This window comes from Microcaecilia unicolor, chromosome 2 (genome assembly GCF_901765095.1).
Source record: "Microcaecilia unicolor chromosome 2, aMicUni1.1, whole genome shotgun sequence".
Lineage (NCBI taxonomy): Eukaryota > Metazoa > Chordata > Amphibia > Gymnophiona > Siphonopidae > Microcaecilia > Microcaecilia unicolor.
In genome coordinates, this window is record NC_044032.1 from 243035014 (window position 1) to 243062507 (window position 27494).

At 43.8% G+C, this 27494-nt stretch overlaps 1 protein-coding gene across 1 annotated transcript in view; it reads left to right on the top strand.

The window, feature by feature from the left end:
* The window catches only part of SMC5 (structural maintenance of chromosomes 5), a 201628-nt gene that overhangs the window by 68699 nt on the left and 105435 nt on the right, over positions 1 to 27494 (top strand). Inside the window, 5 exon segments of the mRNA XM_030193855.1 lie at positions 230 to 485; positions 21135 to 21289; positions 25862 to 25877; positions 25880 to 25930; positions 25933 to 25973. Of these exon segments, the coding sequence (XP_030049715.1) occupies positions 230 to 485; positions 21135 to 21289; positions 25862 to 25877; positions 25880 to 25930; positions 25933 to 25973 (519 nt within the window).

Genomic DNA, 27494 nt, shown 5'->3' on the forward strand with positions numbered 1-27494 from the left:
ATGCTGGATGAAGACGACTATTGATGCGGCGTAAATTTTGTCAAAACAAACTGGTTTTGAGTAGCCTTAGGACCCATTCTACCTATGTGCTGGCTGTCTCATGGGCAGAGGCCATGGGTGCTTTGTTTCTTTGGTGACATTTTTGATCTTTATTATTTTTTTTCATAAAGTTTGATCATTGTGTCAAAATAAATTAATAAATAAATATACAAACGTATGTTTTTCACAGATTGGTGATGTTCAGCATTCCTTGAGAATGAAAAGAGATGAAGAGTCAAACCGAGAGAAAAGAATAATCACCATCCGTAAAATGATAGAAGACTGGCAAAACGAGTTGAACACTGTAGGAAATTGTGAGAGTCTGCAACCAGAGATTGATTCTATTAATACTGGATTGAGAAGCATTCAAGAAGACAAGGCAAATATTGATAGTGAAATGAATGGCCTAAATCGAGAGAGAGACTATAAGGAGAAAGAAAAGATAAGTAAGTTTTATAATTCCATACTCAAAATGTAGAACACTCAGTTATCTCCTTATTGTGTGCTTTGGATAGACCTGAGCTAGGGAAGCTATTTTCTTTGTTCGGAACCTAGTTGGCATGATGAGAGACACCTCCATCAGCTTTACCACCCAAAAAAGCTTCCCAGCCCCTAAGTACTAAGTACTTTAAATTCCCTCGAAAACCACAAAATGAGAATATTGGCTGGCAGTGATGGGCCCAATCATCCATTGCATGTCCTTAAACATACAAACAGAATAGTAGCAGGAACCAACTGTTCTTTTATCAGAATTACTTTTTTGGGGAAGTGCTAAAGTTTACAGTAACGTGAACTTATTTCTCTGCCTAGCCAAACTACTGTTGAACTGGTTTGCCTCATCTTGTAAAGTTTAGACTGGTGTGGACCAATTGCACAATTTAAGTCGATTGTAGTAGGATATAAATGAGATAAAAAGATACCTAAGTTTTGACAGTTGTAAGTGCTATTTTTGGGGGTAGGGTGGGTTTGTCTTTGTCATTGGTGATTTATCTGACAAAAAGCAATTTGAAAAAGCAGGAAACTACAGTGTAGTAAATTTTAAACAAATCGGAGAAAATTTTTCTTCACCCAACGTGTAATTAAACTCTGGAATTCGTTGCCGGAGAAAGTGGTGAAGGCGGTTAGCTTAGCAGAGTTTAAAAAGGGGTTGGACGGTTTCCTAAAGGACAAGTCCATAAACCGCTACTAAACGGACTTGGAAAAATCCACAAATCCAGGAATAACATGTATAGAATGTTTGTACGTTTGGGAAGCTTGCCAGGTGCCCTTGGCCTGGATTGGCCACTGTCGTGGACAGGATGCTGGGCTCGATGGACCCTTGGTCTTTTCCCAGTATGGCATTACTTATGTACTTATGAAAAAAATAGCACAGATATTTCTCCATACTGTTGGTAGCGCTTCCATAATTTTATAAGAGGTTCAAATTATTACAAATTCTTTCAAACAAGTTCCAGCATACTTTACTCTTTAAATATTTCAGTGCCATACTTATTTCAGTGCCATACTTGTAAGCTATAGTAATTGACCTTTTAAAATATTAATTAAAAAATTATTTTTTTCTTGCTCATTCTCTCTGGAAACAATGGGATCCTTTTACTAAGGTGCGCTTAAAAATGGCCTACACTAGTGTAGGCATGTGTTTTGGACATGCGTAGATCCATTTTTCAGCGCACCTGTAAAAAATACCCTTTTTTTGGCCGAAATGGATGTGCGGCAAAATAAAAATTGGCTCATGTCCATTTTGGGTCTGAGACCTTACCGCCACCCATTCACTTAGCGGTAAGGTTTCCACACGTTAACCTGATGGTAATAATCTACGCATGTACACTGCCGATTACCACCTGGTTAGCACTGCGCGTCTGAAAAAAAAAATATTTTCAGATGCGCGTAAAAAATGAAATTACCGCCTGGAACAAGCAGTAGCCGGGTGGTAGTTCCAAATTTGCGCGCGTTGTGCACTCGTAGACACCTACGCGGCTAAGTAAAAGGGTCCCAATGTTTTTCTCAGAGGGCATACAGGATGGAAAGTTCTCACAAATAGGTGATGTTATATAGTGGATCCCATGTGGGAAAGCTCTCCTTTATCTTTGAATTTGCATTAAATGTTTTGAGCTTGGCTCTGTGTACAACTTCTGAGCTGTGTCATTGTCTGGGTTTACCTTATTTTCGTTTTCCACAGAGCCAAATAGATGTACTCTTTCTAATGGTAACTTAAGTAGCTCAGTTTAAATTTTTTTTCTTTTGCTCTTATGCATTGATCACCTTTTTTCCTTATAACATTGTAAGCCACTTTGAGTCTGCATGCATGTGGAAAAAAGTGGGGTATAAATGTGCATAAATAAGTAAATAAATAAATTTCCTAGTTAGATTTCTTCCCTCTTTTCTAGGTTTTATTTATTTTTTGCTCATGGCCTCCCATCACAGTTGTGGTGTCCTTGGCAGCCCTCCTAGAGAACTTATGAACCAGACCTAGGCACTACAAGCACCAGTTGTAGGTATCCACATTGAATGTGATTTTTGCCAAACTGCCTGCACATTCTGAAAGTGTTAGGGGCCTTTTTTAAACAATGTTGCCAGAAAATATGGCTGAAGTGAATTCAGTTTCCTAGTGTCCTTGGCAGCTCAGCCAGGCTCTTTTTTCTTGAAAAACCTCTTGAAAAGTGGCTCAGCTGAGTTGCGAGGGACACCAGGAAATTAATTTTGTCCTAGCCATTTTTTTTTGGCAACATGTCCTAAACAAGGCCCCTACAACAAGGCAGTGTGGCTGTATATAATTGGTGCTTGGAGTGCCTAAGCCTGGATCATGAGGCCTCTGGTTGATATCTTCTTTACTAATCTTTGGTGGTTGAATCCACTTTCAAAAAGGCCAAGAGTACAAGAATCCACTCTTTGATACCCTACAGAGAAGTGTTTGTACTCTAGACTTGCTTTGGAGGAAGATTTTTCAAATCTCTGCTTTCTTTTCACTGAGGGGTCCTTTTACCAAGCTACGAAAAAAGGCCCCTGCGCTAGTGGTGGGAGCCCTTTTTATTGCAGTGGGTAAAACTCCCCCAGACACACATGGCCATGCAGTAAGAGAACTCTTACCACCACCCATTGAAGTGGCGGTAAGGGCTCCTGCACTAACCCGGTGGTAACCAGGCAGTGTGCGGAGATGCCCAATTACTGCTGTGCAAGCCATTTGGGGGGGGGGGGGTCTTTTTCCCCCAGAAATGGTGTGCGCTTGGGGTGGCACTAGTGCCGGCGGCCGTGTTGGGCCGGTGGTAGTCACAGAAGAGTAAGCAGTAAGCCCGCGTTGGGCTTACTGCAGCTCTGTAAAAGGGCTCCTTAGTTTTTTTCCAAATCTTCATAGACCAACACTTGCATGGCATTTTATGCAAGGTAGAAAAAGTGCAGATTCTCTTAGGAGATGTCTGAAGAACTCAAGTCACTAATGTACAGAGTGTAAAGGGTGAAAACACATGATCAGATCGACATTTGTTAGAAGCAGAAAAATGAAGGCAGATAAAGACCCATCCATGCCACATACTATCCCTTCCTCTCCCTTTGGGATCCTATGTATTTGTCCCAAGCTTGTTTAATTCAGATAGGCTTCAATTTTACCACCTCCACTGGGAGGCCATTCCATGAATTCACCACCCTTTCCATGAAGAAGCATTTCCTCAGGTTACTCTTGAGTCTGTCCCTTTTCATCTTCATCTTATACCTTCTTGTTCCAGAGCTTCCTTTCAATGGAGACGCACCTCCGGTGCATTTAAACCATGGAGGTATTTAAATGTCTCTATCGTATCTCTCCTCTTCACCCTTTTTTCCTTTTTTTTTTTTTTTTTTTTTTTTTTTCCAATATTTTATTGGCAATTTAGCAAATTACAATCATAACCAAATAACATCCAATATCAGTAACCAATTTTTGTTCATGGTCCCCCTCCCCCCCTCCCTTTCTCCGTCAGTGGTGTTGCTTCTGATTCTTGAGATTGTTCATATATTGACCAAATGTTCGTGAATACTTTCATAGTGCCTTTCCTCTTAGCAGTCAATTTCGACATCTGATACAGAAAGTCCACTCTGCGAGCTATCAGTTGTAGTGTTGGTGTTTCAGTTTGTTTCCAGGCTCGGGCTAAGGCTATCTTGGCCGCTACAAAGTACTGAGTAGCCAATCTATGTTGTCCACTGGGTATTGAGCTAGGCCGGAAATGGAGGAGGCAATGTTCTGCTTTCTTTGGGTATGGTTGAGGCAATACTGTATTTACCAACTTCACTACTGCCTCCCAAAACAATTCCACCTTCGGACATGTCCACCAAATATGGTAAAACGTGCCCTGAAGGCCACATCCCCGCCAACATTTTCCCGAGGTCTCCGGATATATCTTTTGCAATCTATCTGGGGTATAATACCACCAGTACAATAACTTATGGCCATTTTCATTGATAGATTGTGCTGGGGATGCCTTGAGCAGATATTTGTAATTGCTCATCCAAATTGTTCTAGGGTGTGTACATTGCAAAACGTTTTCCCATTTCTTATGATAAAAAATTTGAGGGTCTGTCCTGCCCAATAGTGCAAGATATATCCGGGAGATACTACCTCTGCCCCCTCCCTTACGCATTGCTAATTCAAGAGTTGTCTCTTCTAGATCTAATTCATCTTGCGCTCGTCTTTTAATAAAATTACGCAGACAACAGTAATAAACAAGATCTTTTTCCGATAGACCATACTCTTCTTGAAGTTCCTGGAAACTAATCATATTGCCCTCCGCCCATACCTGTCCCAGTGTGTATAAGCCTGCTTTTGCCCAGTTATCAAACACCTTTTCTGATCTCCCAAGTGGGAAACCCTCCGCCCATCGTATTGCTGTTTTTCGGTAATATTTCCTTTCCGGGAACATATGCTTTCTAATTTGTAACCACGTTTGGAGCGGGTGTTTTAGACTCATAGGTAATTCCTGCAATATAGATGTCAGATCTCTCCCTGATATCCACAATATGTCCTCTATCGTGTACCTACCTATCCATGCTCTCTCCCAATGCATCCATTTCTTTATTGTCCCTGGAGCCCAGTCAGCTAGTATTCTTAATTGTGCTGCTTGGTGATATAGATAAAAATTGGGTGTTCCCATACCACCTCGGTCTAGTGTTTGATACATCGTGGCTCTATTAACCCGTGGTGGCCTTTTCCTCCATATATATCGAAACATTTTCTTATTTAATTGCGTGAAGAAGGAGGCAGGTATCGGTATGGGCAGTGCCAGAAATAAGTATAATAATTTGGGGAGCAACATCATCTTGATAGCATGTATACGCCCTTTCCAAGATATATTGAGGCCCTCCCATCTATCTAATTCCTGAAAAAGTTCAGCTATCTTTACTGGAAAATTAGCCTGAAATAGATCTTCTATCTTGGGTGTGATCTGTATTCCTAAGTATTTAATGGATTTTTGCGCCCAGGCAAATGGAAATGCTTCTCGCAGAGCCGGTATCTCTTCATTCGGTACTGTTATGTTTAATAAGGTAGATTTAGTTAAATTGGGTTTAAATCCCGACACTGCTCCATAATATGACACGTGATCTATTGCTTTTTGTACTGATATTGCAGGCTGCGCAAGAGTGAGTAGTATATCATCTGCAAAAAGTAGAAGCTTTTGCTCTTTTCGCCCTCGTACTATGCCCTTTACTTCCTCATCATTTCTCAATATACAAGCGAGCGGCTCTACCGTTAAAGCAAACAGAAGCGGGGAGAGGGCACACCCCTGCCTAGTTCCCCGCCGAAGCGGGAAGGCCGCAGTATATGATCCATTAATTTTTAATATTGCTTTCGGGTCTTTATATAAAAGTTGCAGCCATGTTAGATACCGCCCCTTTAATCCCACCTGTCGAAGCACCGCAAAGAGGTATGCCCAATCAACACGATCGAACGCTTTTTCTGCGTCAATGGATAGTAATACTGCTGGTACTTTTTCATCTTGGGTGTATTGGATAGTATGGATGAGGCTTCGAATGTTGTCAAACGTTTGTCGCCCTATAATAAATCCCGCCTGATCTTCGTGAATCAAGTTTGGGAGCTGTTTCTGTAGCCTATGTGCTAATATTTTCGTAAAGAGTTTATAATCCACGTTGAGCAAGGATATCGGGCGGTAGGAGCTACATTGTTGGGGGTCTTTGCCTGGTTTTAAGAGCAGTGTTATTGCTGCTAGTCTCCATGTTTGTGGTATCTCTTGAACCTCTTCCAGCTCATTAAATACCCTCTCTAATATTGGGATCAGGTGTTTTGCAAATGTTTTATAAAATTTTATAGTATACCCATCTGGGCCTGGTGCTTTCCCATGTGCACTATCTTTAATTGCCCATTTAATTTCCTCCGATGTTATGGGGGCCGATAGTGTTTCGCTCTCCACTCCCTGTAATTGGGGAATACCACTCTCTTTCAAGTATCGTTCCACGATTGCTGGCTCCAATGTGGACTCTTTCTCATATAGTGAGGTATAGTATTCTAGAAAGGTTCTCTGTATTTGATCTAATTGTGTGATGTGTTCCCCGTTCGTATCTCGTATCCCCCCTATATGATTCCGCTGAACTTGTTTTTTAAGCTTATTGGCCAAAAGCCTACCCGCTTTCTCCCCAAACTCAAAATGTTCTTGCTGGGTCTGTTGTAGTTGCGCCGCTAGGCTTTCCATTTGGAGTTCGTTAAGTGCTAATCTCAACTGGTGTAACTTTTCTGCCTCATTAGTATCGTCTGGTTGTGTTTTGTGTTTCTGTTCTGCTTGCCTGAGTTCGTTCCTAACATTGTTTTCCTGGTCCATGCGAGTTTTCGATATATGGGCTCGTAGTGCTATTAGACGCCCTCTGATCACTGCCTTGAGACCTTCCCACAAGGTACTCACTCTGACCTCGCCTGTATCATTAAATTTAAGATATTCCATAATATATTGTTCTATCTCTAGTATATTTCTCTCATCATATAGTAAGGTATCATCTAGTCGCCAATATCGTATGCCTACAAGGTGAGTTCCTAGGATAAGTGTCAGTATTACCGGGGCATGATCAGACCATGTGCGAGGTTCTATGCTAGCATCTTGTGTCTTTCTTGCTATATTTACATCTCCCAGCCAACCATCTATTCTAGAATATGTTTTATAGTTGGGGGAGTAATATGTGTAGTCCCTCTCATTACCATTTTTCTCTCGCCAAATGTCTATCAGTCCCCACCGGGCCATTAACTGTTTCAATAATTTCCTATCTGTTTTGGCATACACTGCAGACCCTGTAGAGTTATCTATATGGGGGTGCATGGTGACATTAAAGTCTCCACCCACTAATAAGTGGCCCTGCTGGTGTTGCTTCAGAACCCCTTCTATCTGCTCCCAGAAAGGGCCCTGCCCCTGATTAGGGGCGTACACATTAAGTATAGTATACGTGGTATTATATACAGAAACCACCATCAATAGATATCTCCCTTCTTTATCACTTACAGTTTTCAAAATCTGCCATGGACGAGACGTTGCCAGCGCTATCAGAACCCCTCGCTTTTTAGGCATAGCAGCACAAGAGGAGAACTTAATAACAGAGTATCGTCCATGTTTCACCAGTTTCTCATGCACTTTTTTCAAGTGAGTTTCTTGCAAAAGGACTATATCAGCCAGCAAGCGTACCATATCTTTAAACATTAACTTTCGCTTTGTAGGTGAATTAAGCCCTCTTACATTTAAAGTAACAATTTTCAATTCTTTATCAACCATACATATAACAACTTTTAGTTATAAAATTACCACTGACTTCCCTTTCCCAATCCCCTACCTGCCTCCCCCCTCCCCTCCTCCCCAAAGCCCATGTATGACATATCCTTCCCCTTGGGTATGACATGCCTAGGAGGTAAGTGAGTTCGATCCCAAAACATTACCAGCCTGGTATTGCTGTGCATTGTTCAATCACACGCCATTATAGCCCTCTTCATTGATGTCTATTTTGACTCATTGTTAATTCCTCTATTTGTAATCCATCAGCGTTGGTTGGGCCCTGTTTGACCTGATTGCTGCCTTCTCAGCCTTCCTCGTCCTTGCGAGACACGCTGCCATCGCGCTTTAGCGCTATTCTGTGGGATAGCCTTTGGGCAGTTTGAGTGCGTAGGTTCCGCCATTGCTCCTTGGCCCAGATGTTCTTGGGCTTCCTCCAGCGATGTTATTCTGCACTGTTTACCCGCTTTATAAAATAGCAGGGCAAATGGATGTTGCCATTTATATTTTATCCCTTCTGTTCGCAGTTGCGCTGTAAGTGGCTGTAGTTCTCGTCTGCGCTTGAGTGTAGTTGCCGAAATGTCTTGAAATATTTCCAGCGGATAGGTATTCCATGTGATCGGGCTATTTGCCCGTGCTTTATGCATAAGTTGATCTTTAACTTTATATTCAGCGAAGCAGGCAACTATGTCTTTAGGTACATTAGCCCGTTGTGGGCCTAGCGCCCGATGCGCCCTTTCAATTTTTATTTCCTCAGCGGTGACCACATGCTCCGATGTAGACAGGAGTTGGGCTGCTATGTCCTTTACAACTTGTTCGCAATCATTATGCTCTGGTAGTTCAGGGAGCCCTCGTATCCTAATATTGGACCTTCGGCTCCGATTTTCTAAATCTTCCACTTTATCTGTTAAAAAGCGTAAGTTCGTGCGCTGTTCCTGCACAGTGGTCTCGATGGTATTTAGGGAGTCTGCATGCTCTTCCAGGCCAATTTCTACTTCATTAACTCTGTTCCCTAATTCCGTAATTTCTCCTCGGAGTTCTGCTCCAAGCTGGGCAAAATCCTTGCGTATCTCTTTCATTTCCGTTTTAATATCTTGGAACCAGGTTTTAAGCTGCTCCCATTTATCGGGCAGCAATTCATTATCTCCATCGTCCCCGCTTTCTTGCTGAGGCGATGATGCTCGAGACCGCATGGCGCTTTCGTTAGCGTTTGTGCTCGCGGCCTGTGCTGTTTCTTTGGCCTCCCGCTGATGGTAAGCAAAAGCGGCTAAATCAGCTGGTTTAGTTTTAGTGTTCGACATCTTTGGTATCACTCGCCTTTCGCCGCTCTAATCCGCCTCCAGGGCTATTTCAAAATCGCTAAATATAGCTAAAAGCTTCGTTTTTCCAGGCTGGGTGTCGGGAGCTCCGCTATTAGACCTCCATAACGGAGCGTGACGTCACTTCCTCCTTCACCCTTTTTTCCAATGTATACATATTGAAATCTAAGATGGCATCAAGATCTTCTTCGATAGGTATATGAGCTTGCAGTGTGTCATAGTTGTGATCATTTGACCTGTGTCGCAAAAATCCGAGGGAACGGTACAGTATATAGGGGGTGTAGTGCTTCAGTGTGTGAAGGAAGAGCGGGATTTGGGGGTGATTGTGTCTGACGACCTTAAAGCTTTCAAACAGGTAGAAAAAGCGACGGCCAAAGCCAGAAGGATGCTTGGGTGCATAAAGAGAGGCATGACCAGCAGGAAAAAGGAGGTGATAGTGCCGTTGTATAAGTCTCTGGTGAGGCCTCATCTGGAGTACTGCATGCAGTTCTGGAGACCGCACCTACGGAATGATATAAACAGGATGGAGTCGGTCCAGAGGGCGGCTACGAAATTAGTAAGTGGTCTTGAATGCAAAAATTATAGGGACAGGCTTATGAACCTCAACATGTATACGCTGGAAGAGAGGAGGGAGAGAGGAGACATGATAGAAACATTTAAATATCTCAAGGGCATTTATGTACAGGAAGAGAGCCTTTTTCAAATGGAGAGCTCTGGAATGAGGGGGCATACGACAAAGTTGAGAGGGAATAGGCTTAGGAGGAACCTGAGGAAGAATTATTTCACAGAAAGGGTGGTGGAGGCGTGGAATGGCCTCCTGGTGGAGGTGGTGGAATCGAGGACTGTTCCAGAGTTTAAAAAGGCATGAGGATAAGCATGTGGGATCGCTTAGGGACAGGAAGAATTAGGGGTTACAGAGGATGGGCAGACTGGATGGGTCATATGGCCTTTATCGGCCGTCATGTTTCTATGTTATGACGTGCAACAGAAGTTTGCAGACATGCCATTAGAGGAGAGAAATCTCTTTGGTGGTTGAGAGACAGTTTTCTAAGGGACATTGCAAACCATATCCTTTTCCAGAGTGACCTTTGACCCACTTACTCAGAGGAGGCAGTATTCTCACCTTTTTCATCCTAGCTGAAAGAGGGCCCAAAAGCTAAAGCCAGCCTTCTAGCCAAAACCAGAGACAGGGCTTTGACTGGCTCCAGAGATACGTAATTGGCATTCCCAGTATCCATTCCAGACAGCTTTCCAGCCCAAGGAAGGCACAGGTTTTATGTGAACTACTGGTTTAGTAAAACAAAAACACTTGGGTTGTCAAAATTGTATGAAATAGTTACAGATGACATATTTTCAAAATATCACCAAATTGCTTACCGAATATATCTTGCTCCAAATCACCGCACCAGGAGGGTACTTATCAAGGTGCTCTCCTTCCTCTTAGAAACCAGTGCAGACAAACCTGTTCCATCAGGAGAAAAAGGACAAGGATTTTATTCTAAATATTTTCTGGTCACAAAACCGGGAGATTTTGTTCTATTCTAGGCCCAAGGACTGGTTTGAGAAAAAGTTTGACATTTTCCCTAGGTACCTTAATTATCTTTCTTCATAAAGAGAATTGGTTATGTTTTCTAGACTTAAGGGAAGCTTATATCCATATAGAGCTACATCCCAGTCGCAGAAGTATTTCAGATTCACAATGGGGGAAGCATTCCCAGTATCATATTTTGACCTTTGACCTAGCTCCACATGATTTCAAAAAGTTTCAAGTTTATTTGTACTTGATATATCGGAAAACTACCTCAGTGGTTTACAATGAAACAATAATAGAGAGGAAGAAAAAAGAAAAGAGGGATAATCTATGTTACAAACACAGTTGGAATTCAGAGAAAAATATACAGAGTTCAATGGATATAGGTTATTACTTTCACATTTTCCTTAGCATCTCAAGCTCCACCCATCAAGTGGCCGATTGATAAAATTCTATAAGTCAAATACATCCTGAAGTAGGTATCTCTTTAGGTTGCTTTTAAATTACTGAAATAAAGTATCTTGGTAGTATCATTGGAGCACTGCTAGACATGACCCAAATGCCTTCCTTCTATTAGAAACAATTACCAGGCTTTTATCCATGGTCCAGGAATTAATGAACAGTAGATATCAGCTTGAGGTAGAGATTGTTGGATCACATGGCATCAGCAGTGTATGTAATTCATTAGTGTGTATTGTAGGCAGTGATATATATCAGAAAATCACTCAGGCAGCAATTACTCTGGACTCGTTTGTTAGGAGATTAGCAGTACCTATATGTGGGCCTTAGATTCTTGTTAGTCTGTCCACCAATGAAGGAATAATGAAGCAATACAATACATTAACAAGCAGGGAGGAACAGGTTCTTTCCACTTACATTGGGAGACTTGGAATGTGGAACTTGGCCATTTCTCAAGGGGTACCCTCAGATTCTTGTATCTGGCAGGAAAGGACTGGTAGAACCTTTGTTTTCCTATATGGATGGTGATTTAGTTACGAGCGAATCTCACATAAGAGGTCGGTGATGAATGAGTAGAACCATCCAGGTGATAGGGTCATTAGATTTCTCATCAATTAATCAAGTCCCACTGAACCATGTACCTCAACTGGAATTCATTGGAGCACTGCTAGACATGACCCAAATGCCTTCCTTCTACTAGAAACAATTACCAGGCTTTTATCCATGGTCCAGGAATTAATGAACAGTAGATATCAGCTTGAGGTAGAGATTGTTGGATCACATGGCATCAGCAGTGTATGTAATTCATTAGTGTGTATTGTAGGCAGTGATATATATCAGAAAATCACTCAGGCAGCAATTACTCTGGACTCGTTTGTTAGGAGATTAGCAGTACCTATATGTGGGCCTTAGATTCTTGTTAGTCTGTCCACCAATGAAGGAATAATGCCAAAACAGAAATATATATTATTTATTATAGACATAAGGCAATATGGCAAAACAAGTACAAAAATTTGTACTTTGCAAAATATACTAAGGGGTACACTAATAGATATATGAAAACAAACAAACAAAAATATATATGTACATAACTACACAACTATAATATATCCTGAGAAGAGATTACCAACTTAGCAGCATAGTTAGGCTACTGACCACAGGCCCTGAGACAGCCAGTTCTTCACAGGCAAAAACAAAAACTAAGTAAACCTGATCGTAAGAGGAAATGTCCTATATGTCACCGTTGCAGCCCGTAGGTTTGGAGTCCAGATGGGGTGATGAATTGGCTTCTCCTTCTCTTCCAGGCTCTAGCAGAATCCTCCTGCGAACCCTTTAAGATCAGGATTTAGTCCAATGTCCTTGCATGATGAGCATCCAGTTACATAGTCTTTGGGTAAGCCACAGAGCTGCTTCTGAACTTGACCTTGCACAGCACAGAGATACAGTTCACAGGTGTTTAGGCAAATCAGTCTCTAGCTCCTGAGAGAGATGCATATACCCTGAAATCTTCTTCTCTTCTGTCTGTTCTCCTTTCTATCTCTCTCATGCCCTGCTTTGGCACTCCCCTTCGAGTCCACAGATGACCATCATGGACCAATCACACGCTGTCTTTCCATCTGTCCAGGTCACATACGTTCATGACAATGAGGGGCCTCATGGACATTCGGCAAGAACAGCTTATCAGTAGTACCAGACTCCCCTCCATCGTTCACAGATGTTTCCGGAGACTCTGTCACAGTGAGGCACGCTCCTACACACCTTCCCAGGAGATAATTGGAAGGCTAGTACACGTAAACATGTCCTTGATAAAGTCAGCAGCTCTGCCAAGAAGTCCTTGATAAAGTCAGCAGCTATGCCAAGAAGTAGTTTTTCTTTGTAAAAGAAAAAGCTTGTTCATGTTGTATTCAGGCTTCAGAATCCATATTGGTTCAGCAAAGATGGTTCAGGCCTAACCAGGCCGCAGACCAGCAAATATGAGACAGCAGGAAAAGATCCCTACAATATCCAAATGAGGCAGGCCCAGTGGACGTTTTTTTTGCAGTGCACACAGGCCAGGTCATCAAACCGAACCTGGCAAAAGGAATTCCCTTCCAGGTTTCTCCAGTTCAGGATGTCCTAAACACGAATGCATTCCAGCTGTGCTGGGGAATGTAATGGACTTCACATATAGGGCTTTTGGTCTGCTCAGATAAAACTGTAACAAACAAAGTCGCCTGAGCCTAAAGGCAATTTGGAATTCTGTAAAAACTTTCAGAGATCTGCTTGCCAGCAGAATTATCCCACTACAGACATACAACCAGGTAGCAATACAATACATTAACAAGCAGGGAGGAACAGGTTCTTTCCACTTACATTGGGAGACTTGGAATGTGGAACTTGGCCATTTCTCAAGGGGTACCCTCAGATTCTTGTATCTGGCAGGAAAGAACAATGTACTGGTGGGCAAGCTGAGTCTCAGGAATGGTCTCCGCACTCCAGAGTAGTGCAGAGGATATTTTGCAAGTGGAAAACACATGTGATAGACCTCTGTTGCAAATCCTCAAAACAGGAAGGCTCTTCAGTTCTGTTCCAGAATATGGACTTGGCAAACTAGCTTTGCTGTCTTCCTCCAAGATCAGGTGGAAGGGTATTTTGTGTGTTGTCCTATTCTGCTGATAGTGAAGATCCTAAAATTCAAACAGGATCATAGAACTATGATTTTCATAGCCTCCCCCCCTTTTTTTTTTTTTTGGCCAAGACGGGTTGGTTTCCTCCTCTATAAGAAACTGCCCATAAAGAAGACCATTCAGACTGAGGGTTCTGCAAAATTAATCATACAGCAGCAGGGCACTTTGCTGCATCCCAACATCAAATTCCTACCGTCATTGCCTGGATGTTAAGAGAGTAGCCATAGAAGCTCTGAACTTGCTTGATAATGTGTTAGATTATTCTGCCTTCTAGGAAAACCACCACTAGAATATCATACAGTTTCAGGTGGAAGAAGTTTGCAGTTTAGTGTGAAAATAAAGTTCTTGATCCTTTTTCCTGTCCTACACATAAAATTGTTTGAATACTTTTCTGCATCTTTCTGAGTTGGGCTGAAGACCAGCTCCAGTAAGGATTTGCTTTTTTATAATTGGCACTTAATCATTAGAGACTGACCGAGTTTCAGTTTTGACACTGAAACCGACCCGAAATCCAGGTTTGGGGCATTTTCTGAGGACAAGCAGGCATAATGCTCCCATATGTGAGTGACGTCATCTACTGAGCACAGTGCGGACACTGCCATAGTGCACTGTCACATTAAAACTTTAAGGCAGTGCCCCCACTGCGCATGTGCGGTGGTGCCTTCTTTCTCGATGCTTGAGCATGGGAAAGGGGGAAGAGAAAGGGAAATGGATCTTGATATACCACTTTTCTGTGGTTTTTGCAACTACGTTCAAAGCGGTTTACATAGTATATACAGGTACTTATTTGTACCTGGGACAATTTATTTATTTATTTAGATTTTCCTCACACCTTTTTCAGTAGTAGCTCAAGGTGAGTTACATTCAGGTACTCTGGGTATTTCTCTGTCCCAGGAGGGCTCACAATCTAAGTTTGTATCTGAGGCAATGGAGGGTTAAGTGACTTGCCCAACATCACAAGGAGCAGCAGTGGGATTTGAACCGGCCACCTCTGGATTGCAAGACCGGTGCTCTAACCATAGGCCACTTCTCTACTCCGGAGGGTTAAGTGACTTGACCAGAGTCGCAAGGAGCTGCAGTGGGAATTGAACCCAGTTCCCCAGGATCAAAGTCCACTCACTAACCACTAGGCTACTAGACCAGCAGTCTAGTGTTTTCTGTGGAGCAGAGGGGTTGGTCTTTTAATTTCTCCTCAGCATGTCAAGCTTTTGCCTTTTGGTGCCTTCCCTTTCTCGGGCTATTTTTATTCATATTCTTCTTTTTCATTTTTAACTGTATTCAGTTGATTCATTTTAAAATTATTTTTCATTTTTCAGCCTTTGGGGCCTCTCAGCCTAGGAAGCATCGACCCTTTTTGAGTACACGACTACTTGAGCTCCCTGGGCCATTGAGCCTTTTTACCTTGCATTGGCTATTTTTCACTCCATGTCACCAAGGGTGCCTAGTGGCTTTAAGAAGTGTACTCTATGCAGCAGTACCATTTCAGGCACAGATCCCCATAACTGGTGTGTTCAGTGCTTAGGTCTGGCATACCAGGACATACAGTGTGGCCTCTGCCTGTAAATGCATGAGTGGCGGAGTGACATGGTGGTTAAAGCACCGGGCTTGATATTCAGAGGTGGCCGGTTCAGAACCCACTGTTGCTCCTTGTGATCTTGAGTAAGTCACTTAACCCTTCATTGCTTCAGGTGAGCCCTCCAGGGACAGGAAAATACCCAGTGTACATAAGTAAAAGTTAAACACAGTTTATATTAAACTGATAACAATTAAACATCATCAAGTGTTAAACACCTGTTAAAATAACAATATGCTCACATTTCTAAAAAAAGCTGGGCTGCTAAATTTGTAGGGATCGGTGCTGGAGCCTATTCTGTTCACTATATTTGTGAGCGACATTGCTGAAGGGTTGGAAGGTAAGGTTTGCCTTTTTGCGGATGATACCAAGATTTGTAACAGAGAGGATACCCTGGAGGGAGTGGAAAACATGAAGAAGGATCCTCAAAAATTAGAAGAACAGTCTAATGTTTGGCAATTAAAATTCAATTGAAACAAATATTCTGAACCCCCAAATGTCTACATATAAATCAATTCACTCCTTATACTAAAATTTACAATAAATATTGTGATAAGTGCTCAGTTTTAGATGTATTACACTGGCCGAAGCCTTCTTATAAATAATGCAACCAATCCACCATCATCGCACCATAGTCCATCCCTACCTGCCAAAAATAATTATATACTGTGAAATATACAGTCCAAAAAGCAGCATATGCAATCTAATATAGGCAGCCAAAAATTCAAGAATAAATTCATTTATCTTGGGATGGGGTGTTTCTCCTGATGTTACAGTTATCACTCCCTGTAAAATAGATGTTCCTCCAGTGTAGCACCATAAATGTGATAAGTTAGTTTTCATACCCCATAGTGAATAATGTCACTGCAACTTAATAATGCGTATGTTCTCAACATGGTCCATGTTTCACCAATATTAGGCATCCTCAGGAGAACATAACTAAAGAAACCAAACAAAAAAAATTTTAAACAATTGACCATTCTCTCTAGTATTACTTTTTTAATTATATGATCCCAATCAAAACTTAAATCTAAACTATCATTAACAGCTAACCTGTGGTGGAACTTGCCTCCAGTCGAGAATCTTTCAAGAATGCCAACACATGCACTGTCCAACTTAAATCCCTCCCGTCTCTGAATGCAGGAATGTCACATGATACAGCGGTCATATGTAAGCCACATTGAGCCTGTAAAAGGTGGGAAAATGTGGGATACAGATGTAACAAATAATAATAATAACCACTCAGTTTCCTTATTAAGACTTCTAGGGACCAATGTATTCCATCTGAAAATAAACTGTTGCTCTTTCTTCAATAGGATAGCAGAAACATTTCCCCCATGAGTTAAAACTACGTACGCTAACAACACATATACCAAATCATGTTCTGTATGGTGAAATTGCTCCCAATGATCAACCAAAGGGGCTTCTTTTTTATAACCCCTCAAATTACTCAGCTGTCCTTTGTTTTCTTTTTCTTTTCATTTGCCGTAAGTACCACCTGTTGTCTGAGGACAGGCAGGCTGCATTATTCTCACCGATGGGTCGACGATCCACGTCAGCATAATGCTTAGCAAAATGAAAAAAGTTTTGCTAGAGCCTTCTGGCGCGCATGCAGCACTGCGCATGTGCGAAGTGCCTTCCCGCCCGTTGCGCGACCGCAATCCTCAGTTCTTCTTTTTCCGCGTCGGGAGTGGCAGGTTCCGCTGTTACTCCTCGTTCGCCCGGGAAGAGCCTTGTTGTGCCTGTTTTCGGCTTTTTCGCCTTCCTCATAGTTACTTTTTCTTTCACTTTGTTTACAAAAACAAAACAAAAACCCCCTGATTTTTCCCTTATTTTCTTAGTTTGTTTTTGGCACGCATTTTAAGTTTTCTTTCTTTTAGCTGTGGTTGTCCTTAGGCCTGCTCGGCTGGTTCTCCCTTTTTTTTGTGCCCCTTTTCCGGCACAATCTCGTTTCTTGATTTTGCTAGGGCAGTCTTCCCTTCCATGTCATCGAAGACTCCCAGCGGCTTCAAACACTGTACCCTGTGCAACCGGACCATCTCAGGCACAGATACCCATTCGTGGCCAGACACAGCTGCAGGTGACGGCACAGCAGGCGCAGGCACCCCTGTTGGCTGCTTGACATCGCCAGAGATCCTGGTTCAGAGGGAATCCCAAAGGACTCATCTGAAGAGAAGTACCTGGGATCCTCCTCTGACTCCCACGAGCGCTCTTCCTCGGTATCGGAGAGCACTTCCCTCAGTGACTTCCGAGACCGAACCCGCCTCGACGCCGAAGACCCATGGCCTCGATGGCGATGTTGAGTGGCTGACTCTCGCATGGACTGTGGTGAAGTTTCCTCCACCATCGTCAATGGGGAGTCGACCTGGGTGGCAGCCGATACTGGAGCTGCAAGCGACACAGAGCTCAGAGACCTCACCACTGTTGGAGGGCCAGACACAGCTGCAGATGACGGCACGGCAGGTGCAAGCACCCACGACACTGATGCAGCAGTCCTTCCAGAAGCTCTGGAAGTAAGTCCGAAATGCGCTTGTCGAGAGCCGCCATCGGAGAAGGCTGCGGGGGCCGGTGGAGCAGTCGGTGGCAGAGTCGCCTGAGGCTCAGGACCAGGAACCGGACTGCTGAGAGGCTGACGCATTGGCACCTCCTGTATGGAGGGGGAGCAGTCCTCCTGGCGTTGATGCTTCTCGGGTGCCAAATCTCTCGGCACCCCGGAGCTCCTGGCACCAGGTGTCGAAGGAGAATGGTGCTTCTTAATCTTCGCTCGATGCACCTCAACGAGACTCTTAGGTGCCGTCCAGATGAGGCTTTGGGTGTGCCATCACAGCATGTTTCTCCAAGCCACTTATCTGGCAGGCGTAAACAACAGTCTGGCCGACAGGCTGAGCAGGGTAATGCAACCTCTTGAGTGGTCACTGAATATGGACGTAACCCGCAAGATCTTCTGAGAGTGGGGCAGCCCCTCGGTGGATCTTTTTGCCACTCAAATCAATCACAAGGTCCCTCAGTTGTGTTCCAGGCTTCAGGCCCACGACAGACTAACACCAGATGCCTTTCTCCTTTATTGGGGAACAGGCCTTATGTATGCGTATCCTCCCATACCTCTGGTGGGAAAGACTTTGCTGGACCAACACTTTTTGTTCAGGGTGTTTCTCTTTGGGCTCACAGCTGCCCCCAGGATCTTCTGCAAACTGCCCTTCAGCAGGGGAAAGAACAACACCACGGCCAAGTGAATGATCCTTACTTCCAGGCAATTGATAGGCCACGACACCTCCGGGCCCAACCAATGACCTTATATGATGAGGTCCAGTCAGGGGGCTGCATAGCCCAGTACATTGGCATCAGTCATCACCACCTTCCAGTCTGGTGGGCCCAAAGGGACACTTGTAAGCAGGTGACGTGAAGACCCCCACCACATCAACTAACCCTGGAGAGCCATCGTCAGTAGAAGCTGGACCTGGTACTGATGGGACCTGGGAGACTAGTGACATAGAAGAGCACACTGGAGGGGGCCTTCTTGCCTGTGGGACCCACGTCCAACATAGCTCCATGGAGCCCAGGAGTTGCAAATAGTTCAAGGCTATTGGGTCCTGGCACATGTTAAACACTTTTATTTGTGTAAGGAGCTTGTACATTCTTTCTTGAGGAAGGAGGACCCCAAAGTACTCAAGGACCTGCAAGACTCTTGTCATAATTCACCAGTGAACCAAAGTTTTCCAGCAGATTGATCCCCCTGGATGTGGCTATCTGAAAATCTGGCTCCGAGTAGGCTCAGATGAGCCAATCACTCAAGTAAGGTGAACTCTTATCTGCTCCCTGGGAAGGGATGCTGCCACAACAACCATGTCTTAGGAGAAAATCCTGGGGACAGTTGAGCTCGATGGGAAGCTCCCTGAACTGAAAGTGTTGACCCAGCACACACAACTACAGGAAGCGATTGTTCTCATTCCTGATGGCAGTGTAGAAGTAAGCCTTGGATCCAGGAAGGTCAAGAACTTCCTTGGTCTGACTGATGAAATCACCAGATGCAATGTTTCTATGTGGAAATGCAGGACACGGAGGAAAGCATTGACCCCCATAGTGCCAGAATGGGATGGAACATTCCCCCTTTCTTGGGGACCACAAAATAAATGGAGTAACACCATTCACCCTGTTGCTAAAAGGGGAACTGGTTCACCAGCTTCTAACTGGAGCAACTGCTGCAGCATATCATTCATAGCTTTATGCTTGGGAGCTGAACTATAGGGTGACAGCATAAAGGCATCTGAAATGGGATCTGGAAGGTCTAGGACATAATCCTACTTGAAACACCTCTAGGACCAATTAATTAGAGGTAATAATGGTCCTCTGCTGGTAGAACAGGTGTAGCCAATCTTCCACTTAAACCTGCTTGGAAAAGGTCCTCTGAACTTCCATGGGGGGGGGGGGACCTTTGGAAGTAGAGGATCCTCCACTATCCTTTGCCCTTTGAGCTTCATAATAGGGATGATTTTTCTGAAACTTTGCTGAGTAGGAGGATGAGGCTCCTCACCTGCTTGACTGAAACTGGTTCCACTCTCTCAGATGGGACCTGTAGGGGACCCTCTGACTGAGGGGCACATCATGTCCTCAGGAAGTTGCTGTGGCAAGGAGTACCCCAGGTACTTGACCAGTTTCTCCTGATCCTCTCTGAACAACAGCCATCCCTGGAAGGGAAGCTTAATTAGGCATGTCTTAGAGCTGAATACACGCTGGCCAGCCAAAGCCATCTGCAGACCACCACCAAGGCCAGAGACTAATGTGGACCAAGTCATAGAAAATATCTGTCAAAAAGGCCTTTGTACCTCTGAAGACTCTGGAAACTAAAGAATCCAGAGAAGCACAACTTAGGCCACATAGCCCCCATAGACTGCCACCTGGGCCTCCTGTGGGGCCTCCCTCCTCCTAGGCCTACTCTAAAGCATCCCTGGGGTCTAGAGGTTTTTGGGCCAGGAGTGATTCCCTGTCATGTCTGGTGATCTCCAGCAATAGTATTGTGGAACCAGCATGAGCAGGAGTGACAGGGGAGTGTTCCTGACCTAGAAACCCCTAGACACCAGAGATGTATTACAGTTGGCATGGGAGGAGGGGAGGTACAGGTTCTTGGGACTGAACTTGATTAATGTGTCTTGGGGGGGAGGAGTGAAGGGAAAGCAGAGAAGCCTCTGGGGTTTTTTTTTCAGCACTAGCCTCTTTAAGATATACAGACAGGAACCACAGGCATACTGCACTGCCCTTTAAGTGGTACACTAATTTACTGTGAGTTGCATTATTCCTGTACTGGAGGAGTCACTAATCTGCATAGTGAGATACTTCCGTTTTTTTATTTGAGGATAACCCTATCCATGTGAATCCTTATTTCAGTGTGCTGGTGAAGAAAGTGTAATTATCTGCTGCTGTTCTCTGATAGAAGTCATCTCAATATCTGTTTCCTGTTTCAACATTTTTAATGTGTTTAGAGTTCTATTCTTAAACTAGGTATGACTGTTATGACTGTCAAGTCACCTGCAGTAGACCCTGCAGTGTGTGAGAAGCATCTGATGAATGTTATATAACAAATCACTATGACTTATTTTGCTACTATCAGAACAACTATTGCAGATAAGCAATTACACTTCTTAGTTTATAAGTACCATGAGACTAGCATCTTCAATAATTAAAAAACTGAATTGGACATTGAGATTAAGCAGATTGAGTGCTGGGGGCCGCATACATGGTTTTGTTTGAGCTCTATGCTACTATACATGTATTTATCAATAAAGTTAGAATCAACATTTTAATCATGATGTTTTTGATTATTAGGCAGCACTAATCGTATTAGACAGTTTGACAACCTGATGAATCTGAAGGAAGAAAAACTGCGAGGAAGATTCAGAGATACATATAATGCTGTTCTGTGGCTGAGGGAAAATGGCAACAGATTTAAACGAAGTGTCTGTAAACCCATAATGTTGGAGGTAAGGGTTTATTTCTTTTATTATAATTTACCAAATAGTAGCTCTGTTGACTAGATTAGCATTGGAAATAATTTAGCTTTCACAGAAATTGAATTTCTTACACTAAAGATTTTGAACTCAATCCCAGTTTTGTTCTACAACAGTGTACTTGCCATTTTAGACGATGGGAACTGTTGTCATTTGTATTTTATCTTCTGATAAAAAATTAATGAAAATAGATAAAGCAAGTCATGTATTTCTGCTCTAATATATTGTCAAAGGAAATGTGAACAAAACCACTCTTTGTCTAAAATTCAAAAGATACATTTTATAGTGGCAAAAACCATTTTTAAACAAGTAATACCATTTTCTCTACAGCAGACCACAGCACTTTTTAAATATGCATTACCAGATTCAACTTTCATTGAACTAGTATAACCACTTAATATATGCTTCTGTCTCCTAGTTTTACCTAATCTTCTTATTTCTTGCTCTCAAGCATACACTAGCTTTATACATACTGTACTCTTGCATTAATATTCATTCATGCGGTTCAATGACTATATCTACAAGAATTGAGGTTTCACAGAATATTTATATAAAAATTCCTTAGTGTCGTCACAAGACTAGTCCAAAACCCTGTGGGTACTGTGTCAATTGACCAGCAGGTGGAGACAGAAGTACAAAATTTAAGCTCTGCCCTTTAAAGACACTGGGTAGCTGTAACCGTTCGGTATTTTTCTTTCTCCAGCAGGGGTTGGATGGCTCCATGCAGCTTTTGAGATGATTGGCTGAGACCTCCTCCTGGTCTATTTAATTTAACCGGTTACCGGTTGAGCTAGGGGGCAGCTTCTCTGGGACATGGTGTTGGTTGGGACATACCCAGAAGTTTGAGTCCCCAATTTCCCCCTTCCTTCTTAACAAACAAAAAAAAAACAACAGACAAAACAACCCCCCCCCCCCCCCCCCCCCCCCCCCCCCCCCCCCCCCCCGAAACCCCAAAGATATGATTTGGAGAGCTGGAGCAACTGTACCTTCAATGCGAATAGGGAGAAGTTGGCTAAAAGCAGGAGAGCTGTGCCTGTAAATTCTCTTCATTTATTTTCCTCCTGGTCAGCCATCCTGGTGTTATCCTGGTGGAATGCTGAAGTTTTCTGCCCTCTAGAAGGGTTTAAAAAAATATTCCTACAAAATGAAAATCAAGAGACAGGTCACACCGCCCTGCAAATTTTAAATTTTGGTTGTGGTAGTTCCCATCCCCAAGCATGACAGGGGTTTAAGGAGAGATACTCCATTTATTTAGTTGTTCCCAAAAAGAAGATTTCTTCAGGCAATTATTGGATCTCAAGAGTGTAAATCACACCCTCTGTGTCCCACATTTTCGGATGTAGATACTTCATTTGTTTCGGTGCCCCCAGGTGTGTACCTTATGGCTCTGTATCTGAAAGAAGCTTTTTTTTATAACCCAATTTGGCCTGCAAATCAAAGATTTTTCACTTTGTGATTCTTGGACACCATTTTTAGTTTCAGACCATTCCATTTGGTTTGGCCACAGCACCCAGAATTTTCACAAAGGTGATGGTGGTTGTGGTAGCTTTTCTCAGGTGCAGAAGCATCACAGATCATCCGTATCTGGATGATTAGTTGATCAGGGCATTTTCGCACAAGACAGTATTCATAACACCACAAGGATATTGGGGTTTAAAAAAGGTTTGGATGGCTTCCTAAAAGAAAAGTCCATAAGCCATTATTAAAATGGACTTGTGGAAAATCTATTGCTTATTTCTGGGATAAGCATTATAAAATATATTGTACTGTTTTGGGATCTTGTCAGGTATTTGTGACCTGGATTGGCCACTGTTGGAAATGGGATGGTGGGCTTGATGGACCTTTGATCTGTCCCAGTATGGCAATACTTATGTTCTTATGAGACTCGATACTCAACCCAGAACTTGCATTGACATAGGGTGCACCCATGCAACATTGGGAGGGTGCTACATAGGACTTGATAGCACAAACACATCAGGACTCTACGTCCTCATCATCGGTGCTGCATGCATCGAAGGACCTGCAGCACAAAAAGCCTGAGAAGCATCGCCATTGTTCTTCTTCCAGACACTCGGCCCATACCTCCTGTGTATTGATGTCCTCAATGCATGGGAAGCATCGTTGACTTAGTATCGCTGCCCTTCTCTCCAGCTCATATCATGAGAACCTTCAAGGTCTTCCAGATCTCCTACACCTGCACAAGATATCTCTTGGGCTGTGTCCACATCGCTTTCTCAGCTGGTACAGATACCTGCTCTACATGAGGAAATCCGGGCTATGCTCAAGGAAGAGATTTCAGGGCTACTGCTGTTGCATTCTATACAGGCTTACAGAGTACTTGTCCCCAGCCTCAGCCCAGCCTGAGGATACATCAGAGAGACAGTCACCAGAGAGCTCCCACACTCTGGCTTGACATCAACCATTAGGAGTGGCTTACACCCGACTAACACATGCATCATTATCGGCAGAAAAACTCTCTCCAGCTGCAGAAGCTGATATGATTAACTTTATTCCACCATTTACTTAAAATGTCTAATACAGAATGCTCTACCTTTGCAGAATTCCTTCCCTCTGATAAACGAGAGGCATTCCAAAAAAATTCACTGAAAACTTCTAGACTGTTGTAAATATCTTTCGAGGCAGGCCTTTGAAGCATTTGTCTCCTCACGAATTTCCGCTTTAACAGTAGGAATGTGCCTATTATCCTGGCTCAGAGTTTCCAACCTTGAATCTGCTGTCCAGGAGCATCTAGCAGATGTCCCTTGTCGTGGAGAAAACTTGTTTAATAATTTGCTGACCTAATTTTAAAAAACTGTAGAGATACGGTAAAGACTCTGTCTATGCCTCAAACTACTACTGCTTCTTCTTTTACTAGATTATTTCAGGGAGGATATAGATGTTCCAACTACTATATATCTAAGCTTCGTTACAGCCCTATCCTTCCTCCACCCCAACGGATTACACCCCAATTCTCGCATCCAAAACAGCAATGGGGACAAAAATCCCAAATGCCCTCTCAATCTAAACAACAACCTAATTTTTAACTCCTTTCTAGAGAACATTGCCACCGTACAGTTGTCTATGCCAAATGACTTACCTGTTAGAGGGAAACTCAATCTCTTCTAGCAGGGATGGCCTTTCATAATCTCTGACTGATAGGTCCTACATACCATTCAACATGGCTACGTTCTGCATTGGTGAAAAAGACCCCCCCCCCAGTCATCCACCAAGAGAGTCTCGTTTCAGCTCCCTCCAAATGAGATTACTTTGAGAAGAGCTCTTGGCCTTTCTATGGCAGAATGCAATAGAACCAGTTCCTCTGCCAGACAGGGGTCAAGGGTTCTACTCCAGATATTTTCTCATTCCAAAAAATACAGGAGGAGTACATCCAATTCTCGATCTATGAGACCTGGACAAATTTCTCCTCAAAGAAAAGTTTTGCATGGCATCCCTGGGGTAACTACTTCCCATGATACTACTCAAGAATTGGCTTTGCTGTCTAGATGTCAAGGAGGCATATCCTATATAACAAAACCCACCTCCAACGTTCTGAAGCTGACTGCGTGGACACAAGCCTTGAGGCATTTGTGCTTCTGTTGACGCCTCCACTTCCTGGTGCATCAGCAGCGGAAAGTGCCCAATTAAAACACAGTAGAGTTGGAATGTTGGATGCCGCAGTTTCAACCCTTCGCAATGCCCCCCCCCCCCCCCCAAGTCCCCGCCCCTCATCCCCCCCCCAGAGTGCCACCGCTCCCCCTCCCCCCCTTTCCACCCCGAGGTCACCGCAGCCACGCTCCACCCTCCACACCCACCCCCCCAGGTCACCGCTGCTCCCCCCCCCCCCCCCTCCGTCCAACATCAGCTCAGCTGCCATTTGTCGGCCACTGCTGCTTCTCCTGTTGAGCAGCAGTGGCTGGTCCAAAAACAAAAAAAAAACAACTTAAACCTGCAAAAATGCTTTCAAAAAGGAAAGCGGGGCACCGCAGGCAGCCATCGGCTGTCAGCTCTGCATCCGCTCCTCCTCTCACCTCTCACGTCGCTGTGCTCCTCCGGGGTTGCCACCCTCTAATGAACGCTGATAGCCTGCTAGAGAACATCTGTTACAGGTGAGCAGCTTTGTTTTACCTTTGTAAATTTCCTGGGCAGAATTTTTTTTTCTTCAAAGCCCACATACTTTTAGTCACAGCTGAAGGGGCAGGGATTTCATTCTTACATCTCTGTATTTTGTCTTCTAGCCCTTTCAAAATTAGCTGGTGAGTGCAAGGTTTCTATTGGTTCAAAATTGCACCTTAATACTTTTGCCTTCCCATTAGTAATGGCCATTGTAAGAAAATGATTTATTTTTTGTATGTCATGAATACCCGTATGTAAATTACATATGCTTATATCCCGACTACTAGTGTATTAGAAAATGGATCTACTCCTTTTGGTGCAGTTACAGATCAGGGAGATGCTCGACATATTGCTGACATCCCAAATCAGCAATTTTGGTTAATGATAAGTATAACAAAGTAACAACATGCTTCCTCTGTTTTTCTTTGCCAGATTAACATGAGAGATCAGAGCATGCTAAGTATGTTGAGAACCACATTTCATCAAATGACATGCGTGCCTTTGTTTTGAAAGTAAGGAAGATATGGAGATATTTCTGAAAGAGGCAAGTATTTCAAAGGGTAAACTAGTAGACTGAGGATGTATTCATTCAGTGGGTTATAAATCTTAATTTTCTATTTAGTCTAGCATTATTTTCTCTGAGGACAAGCAGGCTGCTTGTTCTCACATGTGGGTCGTCGTCCGCGGCGGCCCAGGAAGTGGCAAACAAATTTTACAAGCAAAATAAAATTCAAAGTCTTTCGGGAAAGTTCCGTTGCGTGGGCAGCGCAAACAACGCATGCATGAACGACTTCCCGCCGCGCAGCGTGCCTCTTTAGTTCTTTTTTCTCCGCGGTTAGGTGTGGCAGTGTTTTCCGCTGTGCTCCGTCAGGCCTAGGAACAAGACTTCTCTTCGCGACTGATTTTATTTTCTTTTATTTCCTTTTTTCTTAAGATTAAAAAAAAAAAAAAAAAAGAGTAGTTTTCCCGAACTTTTTAAAATCTTTTGTCCACTTTAAAGTTTCCTTTCTTTATTGACACGCTGGCCTTTTCCCTTTTTTTGTGCTTTTTGTTTTTTGGCACAATCGTGTCGTTTGATTTCGCTGAAGCCGTTTTTCTTCCATGTCATCGAAGACACCCCAGCGGCTTCAACGTTGTACTCGGTGCAACCGGACCATCTCAGGTACAGGCCTGGTGTATCCAGTGCTTTCGGCTCGACCATAGCCCAGCCGCTTGTAGTCTGTGTCTATTTATGAAAGAACGGACCCAGCGTCTCGAGAGGCCGAACGAGAGAAGCTTTTTGGGCCTGGTTCGGTCCGTCGACATTGGTACCGAGGTCGGCGGCGTGACATTGACTGAGCATCGACGCGAGGAGAGAGGTAATGGCTGCTGAGAGGCCCCGAGGAGACGTGAGGATTCCACATCCTCATCGATACCGAGGTCTTGATGACGGGCGTCGAGTTGAAGGCTAAGAAGCACCGTCCTCGTTCTCCTTTGACACACGGTAACCAGGAGCCTGCGGGGCGTCGAGAGAGTCGGCACCTGAGAAGTGTCGGCGCCGAGAGGACTGCTCCCCCTCGGTACAGGAGGTGCCGATGCGTCGGTCTCTTGGCAGGCCGGTACCTGCTCCCGAGCCTCCACGGATTCTGACACCGCCTGTTCCACCGGCCCCACAGCCTTCTCCAATGGCGGCTCTTGACGAGTGTATCCAGGCCTTGTTTCCAGAACTTCTGGAAGGCTTACTGCGACAATCAGCTTTGGTGTCGGGGGTGCTTGCGCCTTCTGTGCCATCTGCTGTAGCGGTGTCTGGCCCTTCTCCTGTGGTGAGGTCTCCGACTGCGGTGCCACCTGCAGCATCGGCGCCGGCTGCCACCCAGATCGACTCCCCTACGACGTCGATGGAAGGAGCTTCACTGCAGTCAGATTGGGCGTCGACTTCTCGACATCGCCACAGAGGACATCGTTTCTTGGCGTCAAGGCAGGTTTTTTTTTTTTTTTTTGTTACATTTGTACCCCACGCTTTCCCACTCATGGCAGGCTCAATGCGGCTTACATGGTTCAGTGTCAGAGTACCTTGACACAGGTG